Source organism: Simochromis diagramma, unplaced genomic scaffold (genome assembly GCF_900408965.1).
Source record: "Simochromis diagramma unplaced genomic scaffold, fSimDia1.1 OVJJ01000753.1, whole genome shotgun sequence".
In the NCBI taxonomy this organism is placed as follows: domain Eukaryota; kingdom Metazoa; phylum Chordata; class Actinopteri; order Cichliformes; family Cichlidae; genus Simochromis; species Simochromis diagramma.
The window spans coordinates 24,296,894-24,320,400 of record NW_024387523.1 but is presented as its reverse complement, the minus strand read 5'-3'; the positions used below and the strand labels follow the sequence as shown (position 1 = coordinate 24,320,400).

At 40.1% G+C, this 23,507-nt stretch overlaps 2 protein-coding genes across 2 annotated transcripts in view; one reads left to right on the top strand and one right to left on the bottom strand.

The window, feature by feature from the left end:
• cunh5orf49 (chromosome unknown C5orf49 homolog) overlaps positions 1–1,139 on the top strand; it is a 6,027-nt gene extending 4,888 nt beyond the window's left edge. Inside the window, exon 3 of the mRNA XM_040020768.1 lies at positions 1–1,139. This exon is cut by the window's left edge and continues 1,266 nt beyond it. The gene's annotated coding sequence lies outside the window, so the exon portion shown is untranslated.
• adcy2b (adenylate cyclase 2b (brain)) overlaps positions 1,133–23,507 on the bottom strand; it is a 77,482-nt gene continuing 55,107 nt past the window's right edge. Inside the window, exons 17-26 of the mRNA XM_040020166.1 lie at positions 19,685–19,825; positions 13,737–13,856; positions 13,179–13,363; positions 8,717–8,801; positions 6,569–6,727; positions 4,082–4,228; positions 3,732–3,839; positions 2,377–2,491; positions 2,153–2,277; positions 1,133–2,062 (exon numbers count right to left, since the gene is read on the bottom strand). Coding sequence (XP_039876100.1) covers positions 1,910–2,062; positions 2,153–2,277; positions 2,377–2,491; positions 3,732–3,839; positions 4,082–4,228; positions 6,569–6,727; positions 8,717–8,801; positions 13,179–13,363; positions 13,737–13,856; positions 19,685–19,825 — 1,338 coding nt within the window. The 3' untranslated portion in view covers positions 1,133–1,909. The remainder of the gene's footprint in view (positions 2,063–2,152; positions 2,278–2,376; positions 2,492–3,731; positions 3,840–4,081; positions 4,229–6,568; positions 6,728–8,716; positions 8,802–13,178; positions 13,364–13,736; positions 13,857–19,684; positions 19,826–23,507) is intronic.

Below are 23,507 nucleotides of genomic sequence, written 5' to 3'. Positions count from 1 at the left end.
GTGCTTGTTCATAGGGAGTGGTCTGATTGTTGGGGTTTTCACTATTATTTTAGGGTCTTAACCTGGCAATACAGGCTGATACAAGTGTTGTGATTTAATGCAGTATAAATACAATTAAATTGAAATGAATTAAAATGAACTTCATGCTTTCATCTGTTGACAGTCTTTATGGACATGCTCACTTGCTTTTCCAGCAGCACTCAGCACACCTGCCCACAGCACTTAGAGTACTACCGAATGGTTTTACTGTCCATGTTATTACTGTACATGATTGACCAGTCAACTCACCTGATCTGTACCTCACACTGTGGTGTATTATTAAACTACTACAAAAGGAAGACAGGAAACAGACGAGGTGAAGGCTATGATCAAGAACATTTTAGCTGTGCCATAAGCCATAAGAGCGCTGCATTGATCCTGGAATTAATGATAAACGAGCCTCAACCAAGCACTGTGTGTAGAAATATATATATATTTCAGAAGTTGGTCATTTCTATATTGTAAAGCAGTTTTGATTTTCATCTATTGTGTATTGAATTTCTAAATCTCAGGAGCCATAAACCACAATGATATTTTCTAAAAGATTTAAAATCTTTGCAATCGTGAGCAATGAATATAGAGTATATGAACGGTTACCTTTTTATGAACCTGTATATATATAGTACATATATTTATAGTAAAAGATGCTCAAAATAAACATGAACAGATGTTCAAATAATCACTATCAAGCTTGTAATGACATTGAGATTAGCTGTTGGTTATCAGGGTTTTGACTCTTGGCTCTGTGCCATGTCAAAGAGGTAAAAAGTTCCTAATATATGTAAGTTGAAACCTTCTGTTTATGAGGGGCAGCCAATCAAGAGAAAGCTAGCTTAAAGGAAGGTGGATGGCAGAGTGAAATACTGAGCTTCACCATAGCTCTGAGCAGGTAAACACTCTAAGGGTTATTTTGAACTGTGATTCAAGCAGCGTAAGACTAAAGATACAGAACTGGAAATGAGCATCACAACTTTAAAGCTAATGAAACTAATGAGCTACTGACTCCAGTGAATACTTCGTGTGTTTACAGTGTGACAGATCTTTTATCATGCTCTTCTGTTTAGAGCACTAAACCAAAGACAGACAAAGGACGTCAGCTTATATACAAATGTTTAATGAATAACAAAAGAATGGCAGTGGACATTTACACACATGCGGTTGGTTTGGTTCCAGATGGATTATAAAAAAGAAACCTCTACTTTTGAGTCCACGCCTGAGCCCACCTGCTTGAGTGGGACACAAACGCGGCTCTGTAGTTATAAATACAAATCACAGGTTCTGGCAAACTAACCATCACGCTGGCATTTTGTTGGCAACAATAGCTCTAAATGACAATAAACTATTGTAACATCCATTTGCAATAAAATGGAACAAACCGGCTCACATTGCCAACCAAGCGTAGATAGGGAAAAAACAAAAAACAAAAAACCACAGCTCGGCAGGCGGCTCAGTTTGCTCGAGTGTAAGGCTCTGAAGCACAGCAACACTGGCATGGGTAATTAGCTCCACACCGCTACTATTGTACAGACGGGTGACTGCGGTCCTTGAGAGCTGCACTAATTTAGCAAACCTCCCTTTGAGTCAGGCACTCCTTTAGACAGTCAAGTGACCCCTCAGAGTGAAGTCCTTGTTACACTTGAGATGTGAAAACCATCTTAAGTGCAGCCTTGAAGGACTGCGGCGGTGCACCTTGGCTCCAGCTTACACTGTGCTGCTAAGGACAAAAGTGGTTCTTTACAATCATCTATTCGTCGTGCTGCTGGCTTCTGGTAATGGGTTTTACTTAACAGAGAATGACAAATCACTTCTACGGCCACTTTGTGTGCGCAATTGTGTCGTCAAGTCTATTTGTTCGGTTAGCGTGGCGTGCTCAAGGCATCACGGTCCCTTGTGACAGAGATCTGGTCATCTCTGTGTGAACAAAGTAGGTCTTCAGCTCTCCTTTACCCTTCACATTGATGATGCCGCGACATGAACACATGTACCCTAATTTTGTTAAGATTTCACGTGTCTCCTCTGTTACCTGCACAGAAGGACGAGATGTGATTAAAAAAAAAAAAAAATTCAATAAAATTTGGCAAGAAATACAAGAGTGCTTTGGAAGACATCCCACCTGTATTTTTCCCAGCAACCCAGTGGTTTCCATCCTACTGGCCACATTCACACTGTTTCCCCAGATGTCATACTGAGGCTTCTGGGCCCCAATTACTCCTGCAATCACTGGCCCATGGTTTATGCCTTACAAATAGACAAAGCAGTTAACATTTCAGAATGATTACACACCTTTATGTAAAGTGAAATCTGTGCCGTGTTCATGCTACGAGGAAGAGCTCTCACCGATCCGCAGTCTGAAGTCATTAAAAGAGTGCTTGTTGATGACATCCAGCTTCCCAACGAGAGCAAATGCAAACTCCACCATTGTGCCAATGTGCATGTACTGTCTGTCGTGTTCCTGAGGGTAATGAAGAGAAAACAGTCACAGGGGACACTAGTGCGAGATTGTGACTGTTTATGTTTTTAAAGTGATAGTAGCTTGGTTTTACACTGGGCAGTAAACGCTTTGGAGATGAAGTTTACAGCAGCACAGCTGGATAGCAACAGAAACAGGTTGCTAAGCCGTGGCTGGATTTGCTTGTATAATGACACGGTTACGGTTGGGCCATAATAAAATGTTAAATTTATATTTTATTACACCTAGCCAGCATTTCCTACATGAAAATACTTCCAAATCTCAATGCTCTTACAAGATGTTCCCCTTATTTGTTGTCGCATAGCTTAACTGAGTAATATTTCTGCCTCGCAAGGGTTAAGGCTTTTAATTTAATTGTTTAATTTAATAACTACGCACATCCCTAGTATCTGGGGAATTCTTGTCTCTGTAACACCACAAAAAGGGGTTAGGAGTAAGCTAGTTTCCCAAACTTGCTGCTTAATGAGTTAATGCTAAAATCCTCAAAACCTTTTCATGCCCAGATGTAAGGCAAAGCGTTTAAAGAAGATAAATCCTGGTTCTCTACACAGAACAAATGATCTAGCCAGGGCTGTGACTGATCTAAATTGCTCTCATTCCATTTTCATTTAAAATACTGGAACAAAAACACTTGATTCAAAACAAAGCTAATCCCCCCATGTTATTTACTGATGTCATGTACAGTATTGTGCGATCAAGTGGGTTTTTTTTTTTTAGCTTTACATGCTTCTTTATCTGAAATCAGCAAGCTGGAAACATTAAAAAGTGACAAAGTTGGCAACAGCTGATACAATCAGCCGGCAGCAGTCCAGCAAATCAGCCATCAAAGAGACGCCTGCTTCTGTCTGCCCCTGTGTGAAATCAGCTACGCATTGTTATAAAAATTACCAAGGATTCTGAGTGCAGAGCGCTCTTATCCCTGCAGACTACATTATGTGCTCTGCTAGAAGATGCAGGTGCAGCAACAGTGACTGGGGGTTTGGGTGGCTGGTGGGGGCTTTGCAAATGTCAATTAAGCACATTTCCACCAATCAGGAAGGTTTTTTTTCTTTTAAACAAAGCACAGTGCTGCCACATTTCTGAACGATGATCTAATTTGCTTACACTGATGTATTCAAAGTGCAGTAATGAATCACTGGTGCTTGAATGATATGCAGATTGTCTGGAGCAGCAGTAAACACTGTGTGGCTCTTTGTGAATGCAGACGTGTGTAGAAACTTGCCTGTGCACACTCTGGTCCTGGCGTCACGTTGAGTCCAGTCGCAGCCATGTAGGTAGAACCGATGGTCTTAATCTTCTCCACTCCGCTGAATTTTGGCTTGGACAGCAGCTGCGGGCGCAGGAGGAAAAGAGCCCATTATATTACATCTACAAGAAGCAGGAAATAGCGGTGGCTTTCAGCCAAACGCTGGCATTTTCTTCTGCTTTCCCTGCTACTTTAGAGCATAATAACCAAGTGTGATTGCTTCTCAAAAAAAAAGCAGCAGGGGAAGGTTATTTTTTTCTTTTTCGTTTTTTCCTTTTTCCATTGTGACTGAGACAGCAAGGATTATCAATATGAGAGGAGTTTACCTCATCAAAGTCTGCTATGATCTCGTTGAGAAGACGGAGACACTCCAGTCCCTCCTTATTGACATCAGACTCAGTATAAAACTCTTTGAAGTCTGGGATGGAGGCGAACATCACACACACCGACTCGTACGACTGATGATAAAGGTCCTGGTAACGAGCGAGAAGAAGATAACGGCTCTATGGGTTGTATTGATCTGGCACAGGTGAAGGAAATCTATGAGCTGAATAGCTCGTGCTGAACAATGACACCGACTCTTTAAATAAATACGAAGAAGCTTTAATCATGTCTGCGGGGGGACTCTGGGTGTTTGCAGGAGCAAAATAGTAACAGCGTTCATTACAAGACAGACAGAAGTAAGAGCAGAGCAACTGAGGTGAAGCACGGGAACGGAAAGTATGTTAAGCAAGTAGGCCACGTCTAATACAGCGTCTGTGGAAAGAGTGAAATAACAGAAATCAAAAGGGAATGTGTTTATTAAACTCCACTGGGAAAGAAAATGATTTGAACAATATGTGACAGATAAGGAATATCATTATAAAGGATATGTGTTAACAGCACATATAAAATATGCAGTTTTTATCATGTATTTTTCAGTCAGTACCACGATAGTCAAAAGAAGATTATTTCCATCTGCACTGATTTATGCTTGGTGGTGTGTGCTATTCTAGTAGATTATCATGAAGATGCCAACCACGAAACAGAGGAAACATTAGTGACGACAGATATGACCCTAATTAAGTCAAATATAGCATTAGGAGGTAATTTATTTTATTTTTGATATTTTTTTTGATTTATTGATTAGCATTCAAATATCTCAGTGAATACAGAATAAAGATTACCACAAAGCAAGAAAGCGCGAGACAAGGGTAGACAAAGGTATTGGCTGAAGCATATGCTTATTACGCCAACCCTTTTAACAAAAGATCATTTAGCATGCAGCTCCTGTACACAGGGCTCGAAGCAAAGCTTAAAACAAAGCAAAGCAAAAACAAACAAACAAACAAACAAACAAACAACAAACAAAAACTTTCCACCTTAGATAAGTAACTACATCAAAGCAAAACAATCAAGAGTTCCAGTATTATTATTTTTGCTCTTTTCATTCTTGATTTATAGATTTTTCTAATACTTTATTTTTAAACTTGTTTTTAAACAAGGAACATGAACTCCACCTTTTTAAATCACTGTCATAACTATTCCACAGGTTAACTCCTCTAACAGAAACACATCTCTGCTTTATGTTTGTCCCAGGTGGAGGTGGGTTGCAAAGTGGCTTGCAGGTGCACAGCATTGGTGGGAAGACTATGACAGCGTAGACCTCATTCACAGAGGATTAGAGACCAACCACTGGTTGCTGGGAGAAAATATAACCTTCCTGACCAGTTGGCAAGTGGTTGCTGGCTGTCACAGGTTGAAATCGGTCACAATGTAGTGCTGCACTGAAAACCTCCTTGCGATGACTTCTGTTGCCAGCAGATTGCCATTGTCACCTCTAGCTTGTATGGAAGATGCCAACTTGTTTGCAAAAAAACTACTGAAACTTAAAAAAGTGGAATGCAAAATGGGAACAAGGAATGTTCACCTTCAGAGTAAAAGTTGCATCTTACTGCTGCAAGGTTTAGGTGAACAGTTCCCATTTCCATATATTAGCCATGGCCAGTTTCACATAGCGACAGCCAGATACCTTCCACAACTACCCACCAACCGACTGGGCAATACTTAGTTTTCCCTAGCAACAAGTGTTTCCCAAACAGTCACTGACTGGTCTCTAGGCCTGTGTGACGGGGGCCTATGTGAAATTTGCTCATTGGGTCTTTAGAAGGGTATCAGCTGTATCTATGGTGATGGGGCTGACATCAGGATCAACATATCTTCTGGGATAACGGCTGAGCTCGGCTTTGTGGCTGACTTGAACTACCTCTTTACACAATTAGTTTGATATTTTGTATTTTTCTGCATGGTATATATGAAATAAAAACAACTATATTAGCTTAAGCAAGAAGATTTAAAACAGCGGGAAACAGGTTCTTTTATAAGTACTAAATCTCATTTCAGTACTTAATATTTCTGGGAAGCCAGTGTTTTTTGGCCCAATTCAGTAATTTCCTGGGGAAACTGCTGATTTCAGAACATAACACTCACAATGTGCTATTCTTTACTCTTTGCTTTTCTTTTCTTTTTTGATTAAAGCCTTTCACCTCCTGAAAAAAAGGGTCGGGAAAGTTGAAAAGGGAAAACAAATGACACAGGGATGTTACTCGAGGTGAAAAGATGGGTGCATTAAAGCTCATTCTCATTTATTGAGTCATAACTCAGTCGAGTCTCAGCACACAGTAATGTGTATCCTAATTTTAGGTTCACTGCTGGTTATTGTAATTAAATGTCCATAAATCTGCTAAAAAACTGCGGAAGGCTTTACCTTCTATAGTACTAGTGCTAAAAATGGGTACACTTGAACAGGAATGCATAACAATACAACACTCTACCTCATTTTTCCAGTTTCGTCCCAGGAAGTGTTCGGCCACGTGAGCTGGTAGGACGTTCTCCAGCAGAACCCGGTTGAGGTTCTCCATGGTTTCGATCTCCTCACACTCCCTCTTGAACTTATCCCTCCACAGGAAGTCTAACCTACAGTAATATTCATTCTGTTACAGGAGGACACAGAGTAAAGAGACACCAGCGTCATTCACACCCAGCACTCTCAGTAGAAACTTGAGCCAAAAACAGGGGAAAAAAACAACTAATACACAGAGAAGAAAGCGAATTTTAAATTAGTTCAACAGGATGCTGTAAAAACATCTTCCATATATTCGTCCACGATATGGGAGCATTTCTCAGCGACCGGCTGCCCATATCCCATTCTAATCATCGCCACTGAACGGAAACTTCATAGGCTATCTCGAGCAACCTAACCGACTGAAACTAAAGGGCATGCTTGGTATTCATAGAAAATTAAAGTTCCAATAATACAACAATGAAACAATGCGTGAAGCTCCGCTATGATGGCTCAAGGAAATCGAGAACAGACAGGGCTGTTTTGCATAAAAGATAGCCACTGCTTTTTTTGTTTTTTCTGCTCTTTGCTTATTCATGCTTGAGGTAGTTTTGAACCGTCTAAATATGTCAGGAAGATTCATATAGGGAGGTCAAAACATCCCAGGAGTGTGTGTGTGTGTGTGCATCAGGCAGCATCCCCTGAACGCACCATCATTATGCTCTCATGTATGTGAACGCTGCAGGCTTCTTGTGGGCTGGCCCCTACGGTGTGTGTTTGCGTGTGCGTGGGAGCATTTTTAGTGTCCTTCGAGATGTACTTCATGTGTGTGGTTCGTAGTCTGGATGATGTATGTGTGCACTAAATAAGTTTCCCCTGAGATTAAAGTATGGTGCCTATTTAGAAGACTAACAGTGAGGGCCTATACAGCTCTGCGCTGAGATCTTGCGCTATAGAGTTGATAGTCTGAGGCTGAAATGCAAATACAGAGGAGCTTCTTGCCCTCTGAGGACAGCAAGTCTGAACCACTTGTCATGGCGAGTGAGAAGAGCCGTGTGATAAAAGGAAAAAGAGAAGAACTGTGACACCACTTGTTCGTGCGCATGTATATATGCGCCTATGCACGGTATGAGTATGTGCAGTTTTGTGGCACAATAAATTCCAGTACCTCTTTTAGGCTGAAAAAGTAGGCCGAAAGAAGTAGAGCTCATATCAGATGCTGTTTAGAAACCAGCTAAAAAGCCTGTAAATGAGTTTTGCTCCATTGCGCAGCTGTTCTTCAGGGATGAATTACAGATGCCTTGTTTACGGTAACCTGCTTTCCCCTCTCTTTGACTAAATGCCTGGGAAAAGCCTCATTAGAGCTAAAAAGATGAAGAATTTGTAAGGCAAATTTCTTAATAGCAGCCTAAAGCATATACAGCCAACTCCAGTGGAAAATGTGGGCAATACCACTCGAAAGACCTTTTGACCTGTTTTAGAAATGATATTTCTCAATAACCCAAAAGCATTGTTAGAAAAAAATAAACCCAATTACCTCATGATCTGTACGTGACAAAGAGTTTCACTCAGCAAAGTTGTGTTTCCATAACAAAGTCCCCCCTCTTTTCTGCTGAGAGTGACCCAGAATGAGAACAACACAGGGAGCTAGTTTGGACCAACTGTGCCTCTCAGAGGAGCCCCAGTTTGGGTACTAAAGCTCTTGTGGCTGTCCTTCTGTCCCGAACATCAGCTTTGAGGTCAGAGATGATGGATGGTATACCTCACAAAAAAAAAAGATAAAACACAAACACCCAATGTGTGTCAGATGAGTTTGGGTCTTATGAAGTGAGGATGGTGGGCACAGAGGAGATGGAGGCAGTGGGCCAAACTAGCAGATCTAATGCTCCAAAGATTTTTTTGATCTTTCTTTATAATGAGCCAAGTCCTCCAACACTGTTTAACTGTCTTTCATCTGTTCCAGAATAATTTCTACAAAGTCATAAAAGTCGTTCCAGATCAACCGGGACTAAATTTCCCAAAAACATCTCTGCTCCACTGAGTCAGTCGCTGATTCTGCGATTGTGCTGAATGACCTGAAAAGAATCGTAGCGTTCAAAGGGAAAAAATTACACGAGACCACTTTGAGGAAGCTGCTCACCTGCCTGGCTAAGACCAGTAGCGTAATGAAGAAGATGAACAGAGATACAGAACCCATGGTCTTTAGATCCTTCAGGACTCCCGGTCTGTAAGGAGAGGAAAATGCTATAACAACATTCAGCATTTTATTCTGAAAATTCAAAAGCTTAATGCTCTCACACACAAACTGTGGTTTACATTATTCCATCACACATACACTCCATCCTACTGCTGGAACCAGCTACTGGTAAACCAGGTTTATGCATGAATCCACATGAAAGCCCATAAAATGCAATTTTTCCTCCTGCTTCAGTAACATTTGGTAAAAGTATGGATACCGACTGTTATTTTAGAAATCACTGAGCCCCTTTTAAACTAAGGCCATAAATAAATAAGTTTTAACATATATACATAAACAGTATATTGCCAAATGTATTAAGTTATCTGCCTTCATATGAACTTGAATGACATCCCATTCTTCATTCATAGTTTAAGATGATGTCAGCCCACCCTTGTAGCTATAATGGCTTCCACTCTTTTCGGAATGCTTTCCTAAAGGTTTTAGGAGTGTGTTTATGGGATTTTTTGACCACTTCCTGAAGTGCATTTGTGAGGTCGGACGCTGATATTGGACCTCGGTCCTGGCTCAAAGACTCTGCTCTAATTCTACCCAAAGATGTTCTGTCAGGTTGAGGTCAGGGCTCTGTGCAGGCCGGTCAAGTACATCCACAACAAACTCGCTCATCCCTGTTGTGTTGTAACAGGAAGCGGCCAGCTCCAAACCGTTTCAAGAGTGTCTTTCATAGAACTAAGGGTCCCAGTCCAACTCCTGTAAAACAAACCCCCACCATAATCCCTTTTCCAGCAAACTTTACGCTTTATGCTGTTTTCCTGGCAACCGCCAAACCCACTGGATATCCAGATGAAGAAGTGTGATTCATCAATCTGGAGAACATGTCTTTACTGCTCTAGAGCCCCGTGGCAGTGTGCTTTACACCACTGCATCCGACACTTTGCATTGCACTTGGAGATGTAAGGCTTGGATGCAGCTGCTCGGCCATGGAAGCCTATTCCTTGAAACTGTCTATGCACTGTTCTTGATCAAATCTGAAGCCTATTTGGAGGTCTGTAGCAATTGGCTCTGCAGAAAGTTGGGGACTTCTCTGGACTATGCACCTCAGCATCTATTGACCCGAATCTGATTTTACGTGGCATATCACTTCATAGCTGAGTTACTGTTGTTCCCACTCACTTCCACTTTGTTATAATCCCACTAACAGTTGACTGTGGAATACTTAGTAGTGCGGAAATTTCACGACTGCTTAGGTGGCAACCTATCAATGTACCACACTGGCAACACATTCTTTCACAGATGTTTCCAGGAGCAGTTTTCTTTTTCTTGATTTTATATAATTGTGGCCATAGAAGTGATTTAGATGGGTGGTGAGTGAATACCTTTGGAAATATTGGCCTAGACACAGGGTTTGTGACATTGCTTCATCTGTGTCTATGATACAACATGCATCTGTATGTTAATGTTCCTCACAGCTTCATTCAACCGTACCAACAGCAGAGACAGAGAGAGAGAAAACACTTCTCGCACTTGTGGAAATGAGTATTCTCAGCATCAGCTCTAGTTACGTGTAACCACACTTTTCAGCGTGTAGTTTTCTCTGCTATTGTCACTAAGTAAAGTGGCAAAGTGAGTGTGTTTGTGTGTCGCTGGGTGCTAAGGTGCTGCTGCAGCTGCCTAGTTGTTAGATGAATGTGCAAATCTTACTGGAAATAATAAAAGCTGATCAGACATTTGCAGATCTTTCACAGAAAAGTGCACAGGGTGCTTAAGTCACGAAGCTGACACATTCAGATGCTGTCAAGGACTGTATGTCTGAGAGAGGACTGACTGACTGACTGCTAGGTTTGGCCTTTTCTTTGTAACTGTTTGCTGTACGGCTTCTCTCACATCGATGTGGTGGGATTTTAGTCCACTCTTCTTTACAGTGTTGCTTCATTTCATTAAAATCTGCAGGCATTCGTTTATGCACAGCTCTCTTAAGATCTTACTATTTACTACTTCAGTCAGGTTGAGGTCTGGACTGATTGGGCCATCGCAGCACTGTGATTCTTTTCTTTTTGCTGCTTGTCTTAAGATAATTGTCCTGCATCACTCAGTTTGGGGCTAAGCTTCAGCTGTCAGTAAGATGGTCTTACCTTTGTCTCTAGAATACTTGATATTACTTGAGTTGATAAGCTTTTTGTTTTAGTTAAGAAACAGTAATTCGATTGAGTTTTATTTTTTTAAGACTCTGTCTAGTTTTGAAGAAACAGAAAAGAATTTGGGAAACAATTAGCCCCAAAAAAATCAGTGTCCACAGTTTTTATAAATTGGCATAACTATGAACAAGCACTGCTAGATTCTTCTCTTTTGTATCTATTCATTTTTTGAAAACTTCCCTTATTATCCCATTTGAACCTTGTGTAAATTTTCACCAGTAGATTGTGGTCAGCCTAATTCTGGTTTTACTGCCCCTCCTAATTTAAGTTCATAATCCTAGTAATGGTAGATGCTAAAGGACAAACACATTTTAGTTAGCCAAAAGAGAGAAAAAACATTAAGGTTCGACTGAAACCCATAGCAGTCATGGCTATGGGGTCCAGAAAACATTATGCAATGTTTTATATTTGGACCCCTGGCTGTGGTTCATCTGTAGGAAGTGTACTCAGACAGCAAAGTGACTCTTGACCTCTAAGTTTTTCCCTATTGAGTCAGCTGTTTACCTCAGCTGTCAGTGTTGGGTGAGAAACATCCACTTTTTATATTCTGGAGGAAGCTGTAAAACTTTGTGAAGGGACTCTGAAACGAACGAGTTGATGAGTCAGTGAAGCTCACTTTTGACTGAGTTGTTGAGGATATCTTTTCTATTCATAACTTCTGCTGTTTTTGCTTTTGTTAGCTGCTGTTAGCCTCTCTTAGCTGCTGTTAGGCACTGATCTAGCCAGCATTAACTTACATTTAACTTAAATAAGTCTGTGGGACACTGTTGGACTCTGATGCTTCATGAATAAACTCTCATATGATGTAAGAATGTAAGCAGGCAGTTTATCAGAGGGAAAGTGTGATTTAAGGGACTTTCAAGTCCAACATTAGCTGGCAAAATCTTATCTGAAAAGCAGCTTTTGCTATCTAGCCAGCTCATCGTCAACTGTCCAGAGATATGAGGGTCACATGTCTAATCTGTCTCTCGCCCTAAAACAGCTGGGATAGGCTCCACCCTCCTGCGATCCTGACAAGGATAAGCAGTAGAGAATGGATGGATAGAAGGATGCATGGATGTCTAATCTGTTGACAATAGGTAACTGTGACAATTTGAGGAATAAATGAGCATGTTTATGCAAATGTTCATGTGTTAGAGCCTTGACTTTGGTTCAGGAGGTCAGGCTTGAGGTTAGGAACAAGATGACATTTTATCAATACTGCTTGTCTCTTTCTTTTACATTTTCCATTTTTTGGTAAAGGGGAACCTTTCTCCGATGATAAAATATAGGTATAATATTTCATGTTTGCAGTTTAAAAGGGCAGGCATGAATTGAAATGTGCCTCCACAGCATGCCAAGGCCTAAAACTTCCCTTCTCCTCCCCACTCTTCTCCTAACGTACTTTGTATGTGGCTGATGTGTAGTCATATAATTAAAATCTATTTGGTCAGAAGGGAGATATCCTTCCTGGCCACTGTATTTAAAAACGGCAGAAAGCCTGCACCCACTCCTCTATATTTTTAATACATCAACTATAAATTTATCAACTTACTTCAATGATTAGTAGCTGTAGCTTCTAGCTCAACAGACTGTGGATATGTAATCCTGTGCCTGTTATAACACAGACAGTACAACTAAAGTTCTCCTTCAAGATACTAAAGTGGAAATTATTATTTGTCAGCCCTGGTCTGTTTCTTTTTTGTTTTTCCACTTCATTGCTATTATTATTTACTTGCCTCCGTGCTCTGGCAAAAGCAGTATTGTCTTCATGCTAATAACAGCTGAGGTGAAGAAGACAAACAAAAGGAGAAATATGAGCTTGAGAAAAAAACTTTTTCTTTCCGCAGTCTCTCTAGGTGCCCTGGAAACTTTTTGCATAATGGGATTTTGTCAGCAGTGAGACTCTAGCTGTCAGTCAAAAGTGAATTGAGCTCCATCAACACAAACTGCTGCCATTCATCATCCCCATCTCCAGGGTTTACACTTGATCGACAGTCACATGGGATATCGCTGCCTCAGCATCAGTCTTCCCCCGTGGTCCAGTCTCATTAGTCATTTTAATAAGCTCTTTTCTACTGATGTGAGCAGGCTGCAGGGTCAGCGTGATGGAGGGTTTCAAACAGATAATATTAACCTAAAGTTGGCCTAAGAATGATTTCATCATTTCCTAAATAATGAAGCAGAAAGGATGTGTGGAGGAAGAAGGGAGAACGAGTGCATGCAGGTACCTGTCTGGTTTATCTGTGCGGTATAAGGCTTTGTTAAATCCATCCAGTAGAGTTGCATGTGTCTGCAGGATGATGATGTTGTAGATTACCACGGCGACCAGCATCACCACCATCTTCAGCTCGTAGTTGATCCTCAAGAACACGGAGCATGACACCAAGCCCAGTATACAGCAGTAGATAAAGTACTGAAAGAGAGTAAAGGAATATCAACAACAGATGACCCAATATGGCATGTGCTGCGGTGTGTGACTGATAAGTTATATTGCATACTTTGATAAAAATGTGGGATACTTTTAGTTTTGTGAGGCCCAAATGCTGCCTTAAAGGGAGCACAGCTAAAACAGCTCGTTTCTGATAGACAATGAACTGAGGGGCTGCACCAAGGCTCACCTGTTCTACTAGAGTCCAAGAAAAGATACAGAGCTGGACACGAACACAACACAACACAACACAACACAGAGACACAGATGTCTCATTTTTCTTGTTTAGATGTCATTTTAGATGGCCGCAGTACTTTCTCTGCAGGTCATGTTGCTGACCTCTCACTGCTGTACTTACTGGCAGGTAAAACTTGTTTTTGCCTGTGTTGTCCACCATGTAGTCCAGCTGGCTGTTATTGGTTAGATTCACAGTTGGCAGGATGTCATCCACAGGTCCTCCAGGATCCTCCACAAAAAACTAACAAAACCAAAAGAGATCCAAGCAGAATACACAGAAAATAAAACATGACAGGCGTTGACATTTCTTCAATGTCAATGTCAATACAAATCCATAATATCAATCAACAAATACATCAGTTTATTTCTAAATTATTTTCTGTCAGTCTCTAGCCTTTCTAAAGCTCTTTCCAAGGTTTTCTTTGGTCACTGGCTGCTTTTTCACTCCAGTCCAGTCCGGTGCCAGACCATTTTCAGAGGGATGTGTTTGAGCACTTAACACTGACCAGTGAATCACTCAAGCATAAAAACGTGCCAAACTCAAGAAATGAAGCTCTATTTTCTCTACACATAACTGACAACTGAGCAAAGAACCAATTTAATTTGTATCTTTAGGCACTATGTTTTTAGCAGCCCGTCACAAAAAAACATAATTTGTTCCCATTACTTTAGCTGAATCTATGAATATGGCAATGCCAAAGGTTACACACATTTTGACAGGAATAAAATAGCATTTTACCACGAAAAAGGTGATTCCAAAAAAAGATACTGATAACAACTTTGATTGCTATTTGAAGCTATTCATTTTTAAAGAAACTCTCTTATCATGAGAAATAGAACCAAGCCCACAAACCTGATTATGATTATAAATGGATTAGATTACAGTAACTTGAAGTAAGCTACATTTTTAACCAAAGATCTGTATAATACTTTGCTATGGTATGACACCTGCATACCTCAACATCATGCATGAATTGAGTCCAGAGATGCACAAAAATAAGACTATTAGTTTATGACAGTTCCTTTAGAAAATAAAGGCAAAGCCTCCAGTTTCATAAGTATATGTGAACATATCTGATGTATGAGCATCACATTCTGAAACATCTCCATTCTTCGTTATAGGCGTGAATCTGGATCAGTTCCAAGAGTTAATCTCTAATTCGGTGAAACATTGTAGCCTTGGGAGTGAATTTCCTGTTTCCATCATTGAACAGAAGTCATTCTAAGAGAAACATTTAAAGCTTTTGAAATATTCTTTTACACTTTGGCAGCAAAATTCTTTAAAGATTTCACCTTTATCGTTATTGTATAACATACATGTGTAATGCGCATATTCTGTGACACATTTCATGCCTGTTTCCTGCTGCATGCCAAATGATGCTGTTCACACTGACAGCGTGTCTATTTAACATTTGAAAGAAATCCCCCATTTAATCACCATAAGCAGGGACTCTCATGCTTGACCTGGACAACATATTGTATGGAAAACCACAACGCTAAAAAAATACAACCATCGCTTTTGGGAGAAAAACCTCAGCAGTGGTACAATTGACCTCCACAGCTGCTGTGGTGTAATCAAGTGGGTAAAAATAGAATAGAAACAGTAAATAATGAATGTGTATTTTTGATCTTGTGTATTTCTTCTACAATTTTCAAAGGAACAGCAGCTGACTGACACAGGCTGAATGCACTAACTAAAGGGAAATTCCTGAAATAGTCCAGTTTTGTGTGGAACAGTACAAACCCAGATTTTAATGACGGTCCCTTTTTTTTTGCAGAAAGTGTGCACCAGTGATATAAAACAGCAAGTTTTTTGTGTGTGCCACGGGAACTGTACTCTTGCTCTCTAATTACTCATATTGCCTGCAGCTACATGACATTTAGCTGCCAGGAGTTGAAGGTTTCAGGTGTAATTTGGGGGAGAAAAAGCTATTCTTCACAGACTTTGTTTTATGTTATTTTTATTTCTTTGTGCATTACTCCTGTGTGGGTTGTTTTGGGCCATCGTAACAGTGTGAAAGGCTCACGTGTATATATATATTTGTGTACTCACATTTTAATGTTTGTGTACAGTGATGTGAAAAAGTCTTGCGAAACCCCAGTTTCTTAATGTTTTGCTAGGAAACTTTATTGAGACATGTGCAAACATACATGGAAATGAAGCTCATGCGTAAGTTCAATAAGGAAGATCTGTGATCAGTCATCTGCCTGCTTTCATTGGTCTTCGGCTGCTTTTCTGTTGACATTATGTACCGCGTTCCCACGCTGTCAATCTAAATAATGACATCATTACTCTATTCCAATCATCTTCTCGCCTGCCTACTTTGAGCCTATCAGCCTCCACTTTGTGTTCAGACTTTCTTTCTCTTAGACTTTCTTCACCACCACTAGTGTCTAGACTCTGGGAGGTCCTGTCCTAAATCCTATCACCGTTGGGATTCTGTTCTAACATGATGGGTTGGAGTCTAATTACTAAATACATTAATTTCTATCTCAATACATCATGTCAAATTCTTCCAAGTGATCTCTCTGTTATTGAAATACAGGCTATAGTTTAGACAAGTCTAACAAGCTTATTGACATGACTTGTGGATCAGGACCCTGAATGCAGACTTAGCATAGGCAGGTGAGATGGAAATTAAAGCATACCTTTATTGAAAGGCAGCTGAAACAGTCTAAAAGGAAAGGGTAACAAATTTGGGGGAAGAAAGGAGAGCAGGAACAGAACTAACTGAAAATGCTTAAGAAGGGAAAACCAAACTATAAGTGACTGAAAATATTACAAGTGTAAATAACAGGATCTAAGGCAGACTGGACACACCCTGCGAGGGGTAAAGAGATTTACTGATAAAAGAGAAAGGCCTGATTGGGCTCATATGCACACACAGTAGGGAATAATGGGAACTAGAGGCAGCTGTAGGGAACACACAGGTGCAGACAAATGGGGGAAACAAGACTCGGGGAAAGAAAACTGAACAGCCACATGAGACAGAGAGTACCAAAATAACACAGGAAATGACCAAACATGAGAACACCTAACACAGACGGAGACTTAACAATAAGACAGGGAAAACACGAGGACATACAAGGACTGGACTGAAAGGGAGTGAAAAAGCATCCAGTGTTCAAAGAAAAATGTCAAAGATTTACAATAAAGTCTTGCTCCTTGGAAGGAAACCTCAGAGAGTGCCAACCTCTGCCACGCTCTGGGCAGTATTTACTTTTAAGGGAATAGTGCTGCCTTTTGTGCATACTCATTTTGTTTTCGTTGTCCCTTCTAAGCATATTTTAAGACATTTGTAGTGCAGTAAAAACACATTTTTGGGTCAACTTGAAAGAATGGCTGGTGTGACATGTAAAAGTGAGGTCAGAGGTCAAACGTGACATGATATTTGGATGCAGACTTTAATGCATTACTTCAATGGAATAATTCCCATACATGAGTATTGTATCCTAAATGTTGCCAACACAAACAAAGGCAGAAGAGTTTTAATCACAGTTTTAAAAATTAAAGGCATTTTATCAAAGTTTGGCCTTATTTGACCTTGAAGACGAGGTCAAAGGTTCAAAGTGATGTGATATTTAGAATCCCCACATATTCACATTCCCTATATGCCTATATGTTGTCAATACAAACAATGGCAGTAAGAAACATAGTTTTAAATAGCTCTGTATTGTATTATTATCACTCTGACCTTCGGATCAATCTATTGACCTTGAAGAAGAGGTTACTGATCAAATGTGACATGATATTTAAGATACCATATTGTAAGATACTTTAGATATGTTGATCAATTGTTCAATTTTCAACCACTAAATCATTAAGTTGACCTTGAAGACCTTGGTGGGGGATGACTTTGGGTTGGCTTATGTTTATGTTACGCACGATTGTCTTTCAGGAATGACCATTAAGGTTCAGTTTATGCTCTGTGGGCACCATTTCCCTCTTCGAAACAATCTGGGTATTCATAGAATCCATTATGTCGACCACATGATCAGGTTTACCAGTTTCCTTAAAACACCTTTCCACAGGAAGGGCATTAACCTTTTCTAAGTCATCATTTCAAAACCTCTGATTGCTCTTAGAGAAGTATTCCTGTTTCTCCCACTTATAAGTTTTAAACTTCCATTGATCTACTTGCCTTTTAAGGTGTAACGACATTTTTCTGACCTTTGATTTTGAGACAAGACTTGTATCTGGATTACTGAAGAAAATTCAATGTAGTTATAAAGTTCCCCAAAAGCTTCATTTATAAAAACACACACTGGTAAACGTCAGTTGTAGCAAGTGGTTAAAATTATTGTTACTATTAAGAAGGTTTGATTGCAACCCCGTGGCAACTGTTTTTCTGCTGTTCTGTCTGCAGCACTGATTTATTTCAATTTGACATAGTCTGCAGTGCACAAAAAACAACATAAAAATGTTAACCTCTGACCTCAAGGTCAGGAAATCTTGTAAATGCGATAACTTGAGAATGAGGCGACATAGGAGTTTCAAACTAGGTACATCTACTAGGAGGCTGAGTTGAAGTCACCGGTGAGACTTGTGAGATTCCCGGGCTTCGTCTTTGCCTGTTTTTGTTTTGTTGTTTTTGTTTGTGCTGCGTCACATTTCTGTGATAAATAAGTGGCTGCTGCCCTTCCTAGTTAAATTTACCCTTTTTAATTTTTCATATTTATTTCCTATCTTATTCATAGCCTTTTCCTTTTTTGTTTTCTTTAGGTCACGAGCAGTTGTCCAAGCATTTCACTACATATCGTACTGTGTATGACTGTGTACGTGACAAATAAAATTTGAATTTGAATTTGATTTGAATTTGATTTGATTTGAAAAAACAAAGAAATGCTTGACAGGGGCTGAGGCAGTAACTTGGGGGGGGGCTTAGCTAACGGTCAGCATGTTGTCTTGCACTTCGTCTGTTGGCTCCACGGGGGAACCTAAAGAAACTATTTTAGTAACGGAGATGATTTCTTCTTTTGTCACAAGGATGCTGAAATGTGAACGAGATGACAAAAACTTTGTGTACATAATACCGATTTCATGTAACATTTGGCATTAATCATCGTTATAAGTTGTGTTTTTCTTTTTTAAATGTATTATTGTTATTTTCCTCTAATGAAATGCCTTTTTTTTCTTTTCTATTTTTTGAAAATTCACCAAATGGCCAAAGTGTAAAATACTGATATACATTGTAGATAAAGAAAAATACGAGAGCAAATAATGAACACGGAGGCAATCGGAAGCGCTCACAGTTGGCAGTTAAGTTGATGCTGAATTTAACTTAGCAATTATCTATGCATTCTTTTGATCTGGAGAAATGGAAAGTCATGAAAAGCCTTGCATGCTCTGGGATGGTTGAGAGAGAGAGAGAGAGAGAGAGAGAGAGAGAGAGAGAGAGAGACTATGTATTGAACAGAAATATTTTTTTATTTTATTTATTCTATTTTCTAAAAGGTATATACTGATTTTTATTAGTTGGGGCAAGTAAAGTCTCATGACTGTCATCATCTCAGTCCCCGGTTAAGTCACAACGCTACAACAAGCTCCGCTTTGCAGAACACAGCAGGTTATGGATTATATCTTCACCTTGTACAGTGTACCGAGAGCTGGGAGTCCACTGCTCCGTCTGAACCGCTGACCGGAGGGTGAGGAGGAAGATTGTAGCAGCAGTGGACTCCTTGCATCTCTTGTCAGTCTTGCACATAAACAGCGTGCGCGCGCGCGCGCACACACACACACACACACACACACACACACACACACATATATACACTATCCATTTCCCACTGATGGATGTGTCTGCTTCCGTTTGCTGCTCACTGATTTGTACACTTTATCAATGTAACCAATTGTGAGAATAAACAGCATTATAAAAAAAAAAAAAGTTAAAGTTTAAGCCAGTATTGGTGCAGTCTATTCAAACCAAATCATATAAATCATCAGAAATATCCACTGTGCTACTGCAGCTTTTATCAGAAAATGCACGGCACAGTTATCTGACGCTTCAGCAGCACTTCCAAGAACCAGCAGTCAAACCACATTCACAACATTTAAAACTGGCTTCTCACCATGTTAAAGACAGCCATGACCAGCACGAGAGCAGTGGTCGTCATGGTGAGGACCAATCGCAGCCAGGGGTTATTGGTGACGATGATGCGAGAAGAAGTCGGAAACCATGTAAGAGAGCAGAAGGACCCCTTCCTTCCCTGCTGTGGATACAAAGAAACAGAGGGAATGACTTGAAGGTGAGGAAACAGGGAGTGGGAGTGCTAAACAGAAACACTGCTTTCCTCTGGGGATTAATTAAAAATGATACTGTAAGCTGGAAAACAGTATATTTAAAACATCACATTTATTTTATTTATATACAGTCCAGGGTAGATGATTCCTAAGGCATAAAGATATAGCTACAGCAAGTACATGGCACAAGTTCAAGAAGGTCATTCATTCCCATGTGGTGTCTTGTGATATAGGAATAATTAGTGTGCGGAATTCAAAGAAAACAGAAAGATCTCTGAACTGGAAAAGATGCATGCTACACATCCATCTGTTGTTAATATGAAGGTAATGCTGGCAGCAGGACCATCTTTGGACTCTCTTTTACTTAGAAGGCTGAGCAGTGTATTAAATTTGCATATGTGGTAGAATGTAATATACAGTAGAGCAGTGGTCCCCAACCTTTTTTGCGCCACGGACCGGTTTATGTCTGACAGTATTTTCAAGGACCGGTCTTTAAGGTGTCGCGAATAAATATAACAAAATAAAACCAGTACCGGTACCCAAAAAAAAAGATTTATTCATAACACACTGGAAACCGAGTTAAGGATAGAAACGATAAAAAATCACGATGAAACCCTGAAAACCATAAATTTCACGGCCAAGCCTCAACTATCGTGGCCCGGTGCCAAATGACTCATGGACCGGTACTGGTCCAAGGCCCAGGGGTTGGGTACCACTGCAGTAGAGTACAGTAATACTGTAATATACGGTAATATGCAATGTAAATATATTATGAGAAAAGTAAACAGGAGGCAAGACTCACAGATATCTTAATGCATGCAAAAAACAACTAAATGGTATTAATAATGAGTTTTACCAGTGACCTGAGCTAAATGATAAACAGCAATAGATCCAAACATATGGGATTTGATTTTATAGTCAGAACTTATTGGTCAATTCAGTTCTATCTGTATAGCACCATATCACAACAACAGTCACCTCAAGGTGCATAATACTGTCTGGTAAAGACATCACAATAATACAGAGAAATCCCAACAATCAGACAAACACAAGAGCAAGAACTTGGCGACAGTGGAAAGAAAAACTCCCTTTAAACAATAAGAAACCTCTGGCACAAGCAGGCTCAGGCAGACGCACACATCTACCACGAACAGTTGGGGATGGGGGAGAGAGAAAGACCTCCTTATCTGGAGATGTGTTATGATTCCTCTGATAAAGGCTCCCTTTGCCAGATCCCTCACTGAGGCCAGTGTTGCCTTCACACGTACTCATTCATGCTGTTCTAACACTATCACCTTCTGGGTTGGTGCATTTCAAACTGTGGCAGTTTTGGAACAGATGTGTGCAAATTAGAGGCCGACTGGATACCAGCCTGTTCCAATCACCGGCTTATTGATCAGTGCATGTCTAATAATAAGTTTAGATGCAGTAAAGGCCTTTGAAAGACTTCTATCCACTCTGCTCTGGCACACAGTACATTAGAGGGTTATGCAAGCAGAGCCTGGAGTGCCCACTAATGACCAACTGTCATCCCCATGTACATACACAGGGAATAATGCTGCCATTGGCTACGTTGGGCTTGCTTTTACATGCAACGAAAGCTCTACTAAGGCTTCGTTTTCAAATGGCAACCCCAAACCTGATTTGTAACAAGAGCAGAAAACCAATCAGTCAGTTTATTTCTTTAGAACAAGCAGAAACTAGCATTAATAAAAGGATAAGCTACAAAAAGAGAGAGGTCTAGCAGTTTTATTAAATAGTTAAGAGGATTAATAATGATCCTTAATCAGCGTGGCTAGATATGGAATTATTTAACCCAGGTAGGATACTATTAAGTCTATTCTTTGCCCTATAGACCCAAGAAAAATCAAGACTGATGTGGATAATAACATAATAATTTGAACTTCTCAACAAGCCTGGCAGGGAAAAAAGAAAGCTACGGGGCCACTCAAGAACATTGTCCTCCCTGGCTGCCATACAGAGTAACATTGATTTCTCTGAGGCCTGTTCAGATGGAGGATTCAATACCAGGAGGAGGGAGGGGGATTTTGACAATGGGGCATCTGTTTGACAAAGCAGTGATGCTTATACTAGAATAAATCCAACACAATTATGGTCTCCTCTTAAGAAAAAAAAAACAACAACTTTTCAGGTCTTTTCAAATTGTAGCTTTTGTCAGAGAAAGATTATTTTGTGCTTTTTCTGCGCTCAATTTAACCACACTACTATAGTTCCGTGTCCTCAGGACACTTTCAGCATATATCAAATGATACATTTAAGCTGACAAATAAAAGAAATTTGGCAGCTCCTGTGTCTCCATTGAGACACAGGATGAATTTATCTCAGGCAGATATATGATCTAAAGTAAGTTATATTAGTGTATATTAGCTTGCCGGCTAGTTTCTGATTTGTCACCCTTCCGGACGGTTCACACATGCTTTGTTTTGTGTCCTTGTATTTTGCGACACTACAGCAGTGACAAACAAACAAAAACAAAAAAACACCTACTCTGGCTGAAATGGTGAGCTAAGCTCATCTGACTTGAAAAGACATTTTCCAAGGAATGTGTTTGATCACAATAACCGTGTAATGCACTCTTTCACAGATGAATGGAACATGTCCTTTAGCTATTATATGCCCCATTAATAATGACTTACACAAACCCAACCGGGCGCACGGAACCAAAGCACACAGAGCATGCAAGGTTTCTCATTAGTCACACGCGTGACCACTGCAGCTTTAACTGGGAACATATTGACTGTTAAAATCATGGTTAGTGCAAACTCATCAAACTTCAGCTCTCCTTTTTTTCCCTTTTTTAATATCTAGGTCAGGAGAGACCCACGGTTATTGATATCTCCCCACTAACTAGAAGTGACCCACGTCTATTGTGTGATAATACTCTCTAGAGAAAGGAGGACAAGGAAATGGGTTCTTAAGGAAGAAACCATTATTGATTGTCCATAAATCCTGTGTCAGCTTCTTGTGGCTGACTGAAAACAATACCCAAACCAATACTTATGTTGGAAAGCTAGCTGTAGCAGGGAATTCATGCATGCGCTAATTTATGAAGGAGAACAAAAGAGTAGATTAGCTCGTATACTCCTCACATGTAATGATAGCAGCTGTTCCTCTGCTGAACATCTGTTAATCTTTTCTCATAATCAACCATCTCTCAAGTATAAAGGATCTAATTACACTGTTAATTACACAATTACACTGTTATGTAGGAGGTAGTAAGTGCAAAAAACATTGTCGTTTTACTGTATATATAAAACATAGTTACGTGTGGGTAGGACCAGGCTGGTTAATTCCTCGTGGCACTAATTCAATCAGTTGCTGGAAACATTCCTCTGAGAGTTTAGCCCATATTGACATGATAGCATCACACAACTGCTGCAGATTTGTCAGCTGTACATTCATGAGCAGAATGTCCTGTTCCACTAATTCCCAAAGGAATCTGTTAAACTGAAAGACCGGTTGAGTACAATGCACTTATTGCCATGTTGAAGAAACCAGTTTGAGATGATATGAGCTTTGAGACATGGTGCGTCTGCTGGGAGGAGTCATTGGTCAGTAACAATACTCAGTCAATGCTCAGTGTGCCAAGAAAATCCCCCACACCACTACACTACCACCAGCCTGAACCAC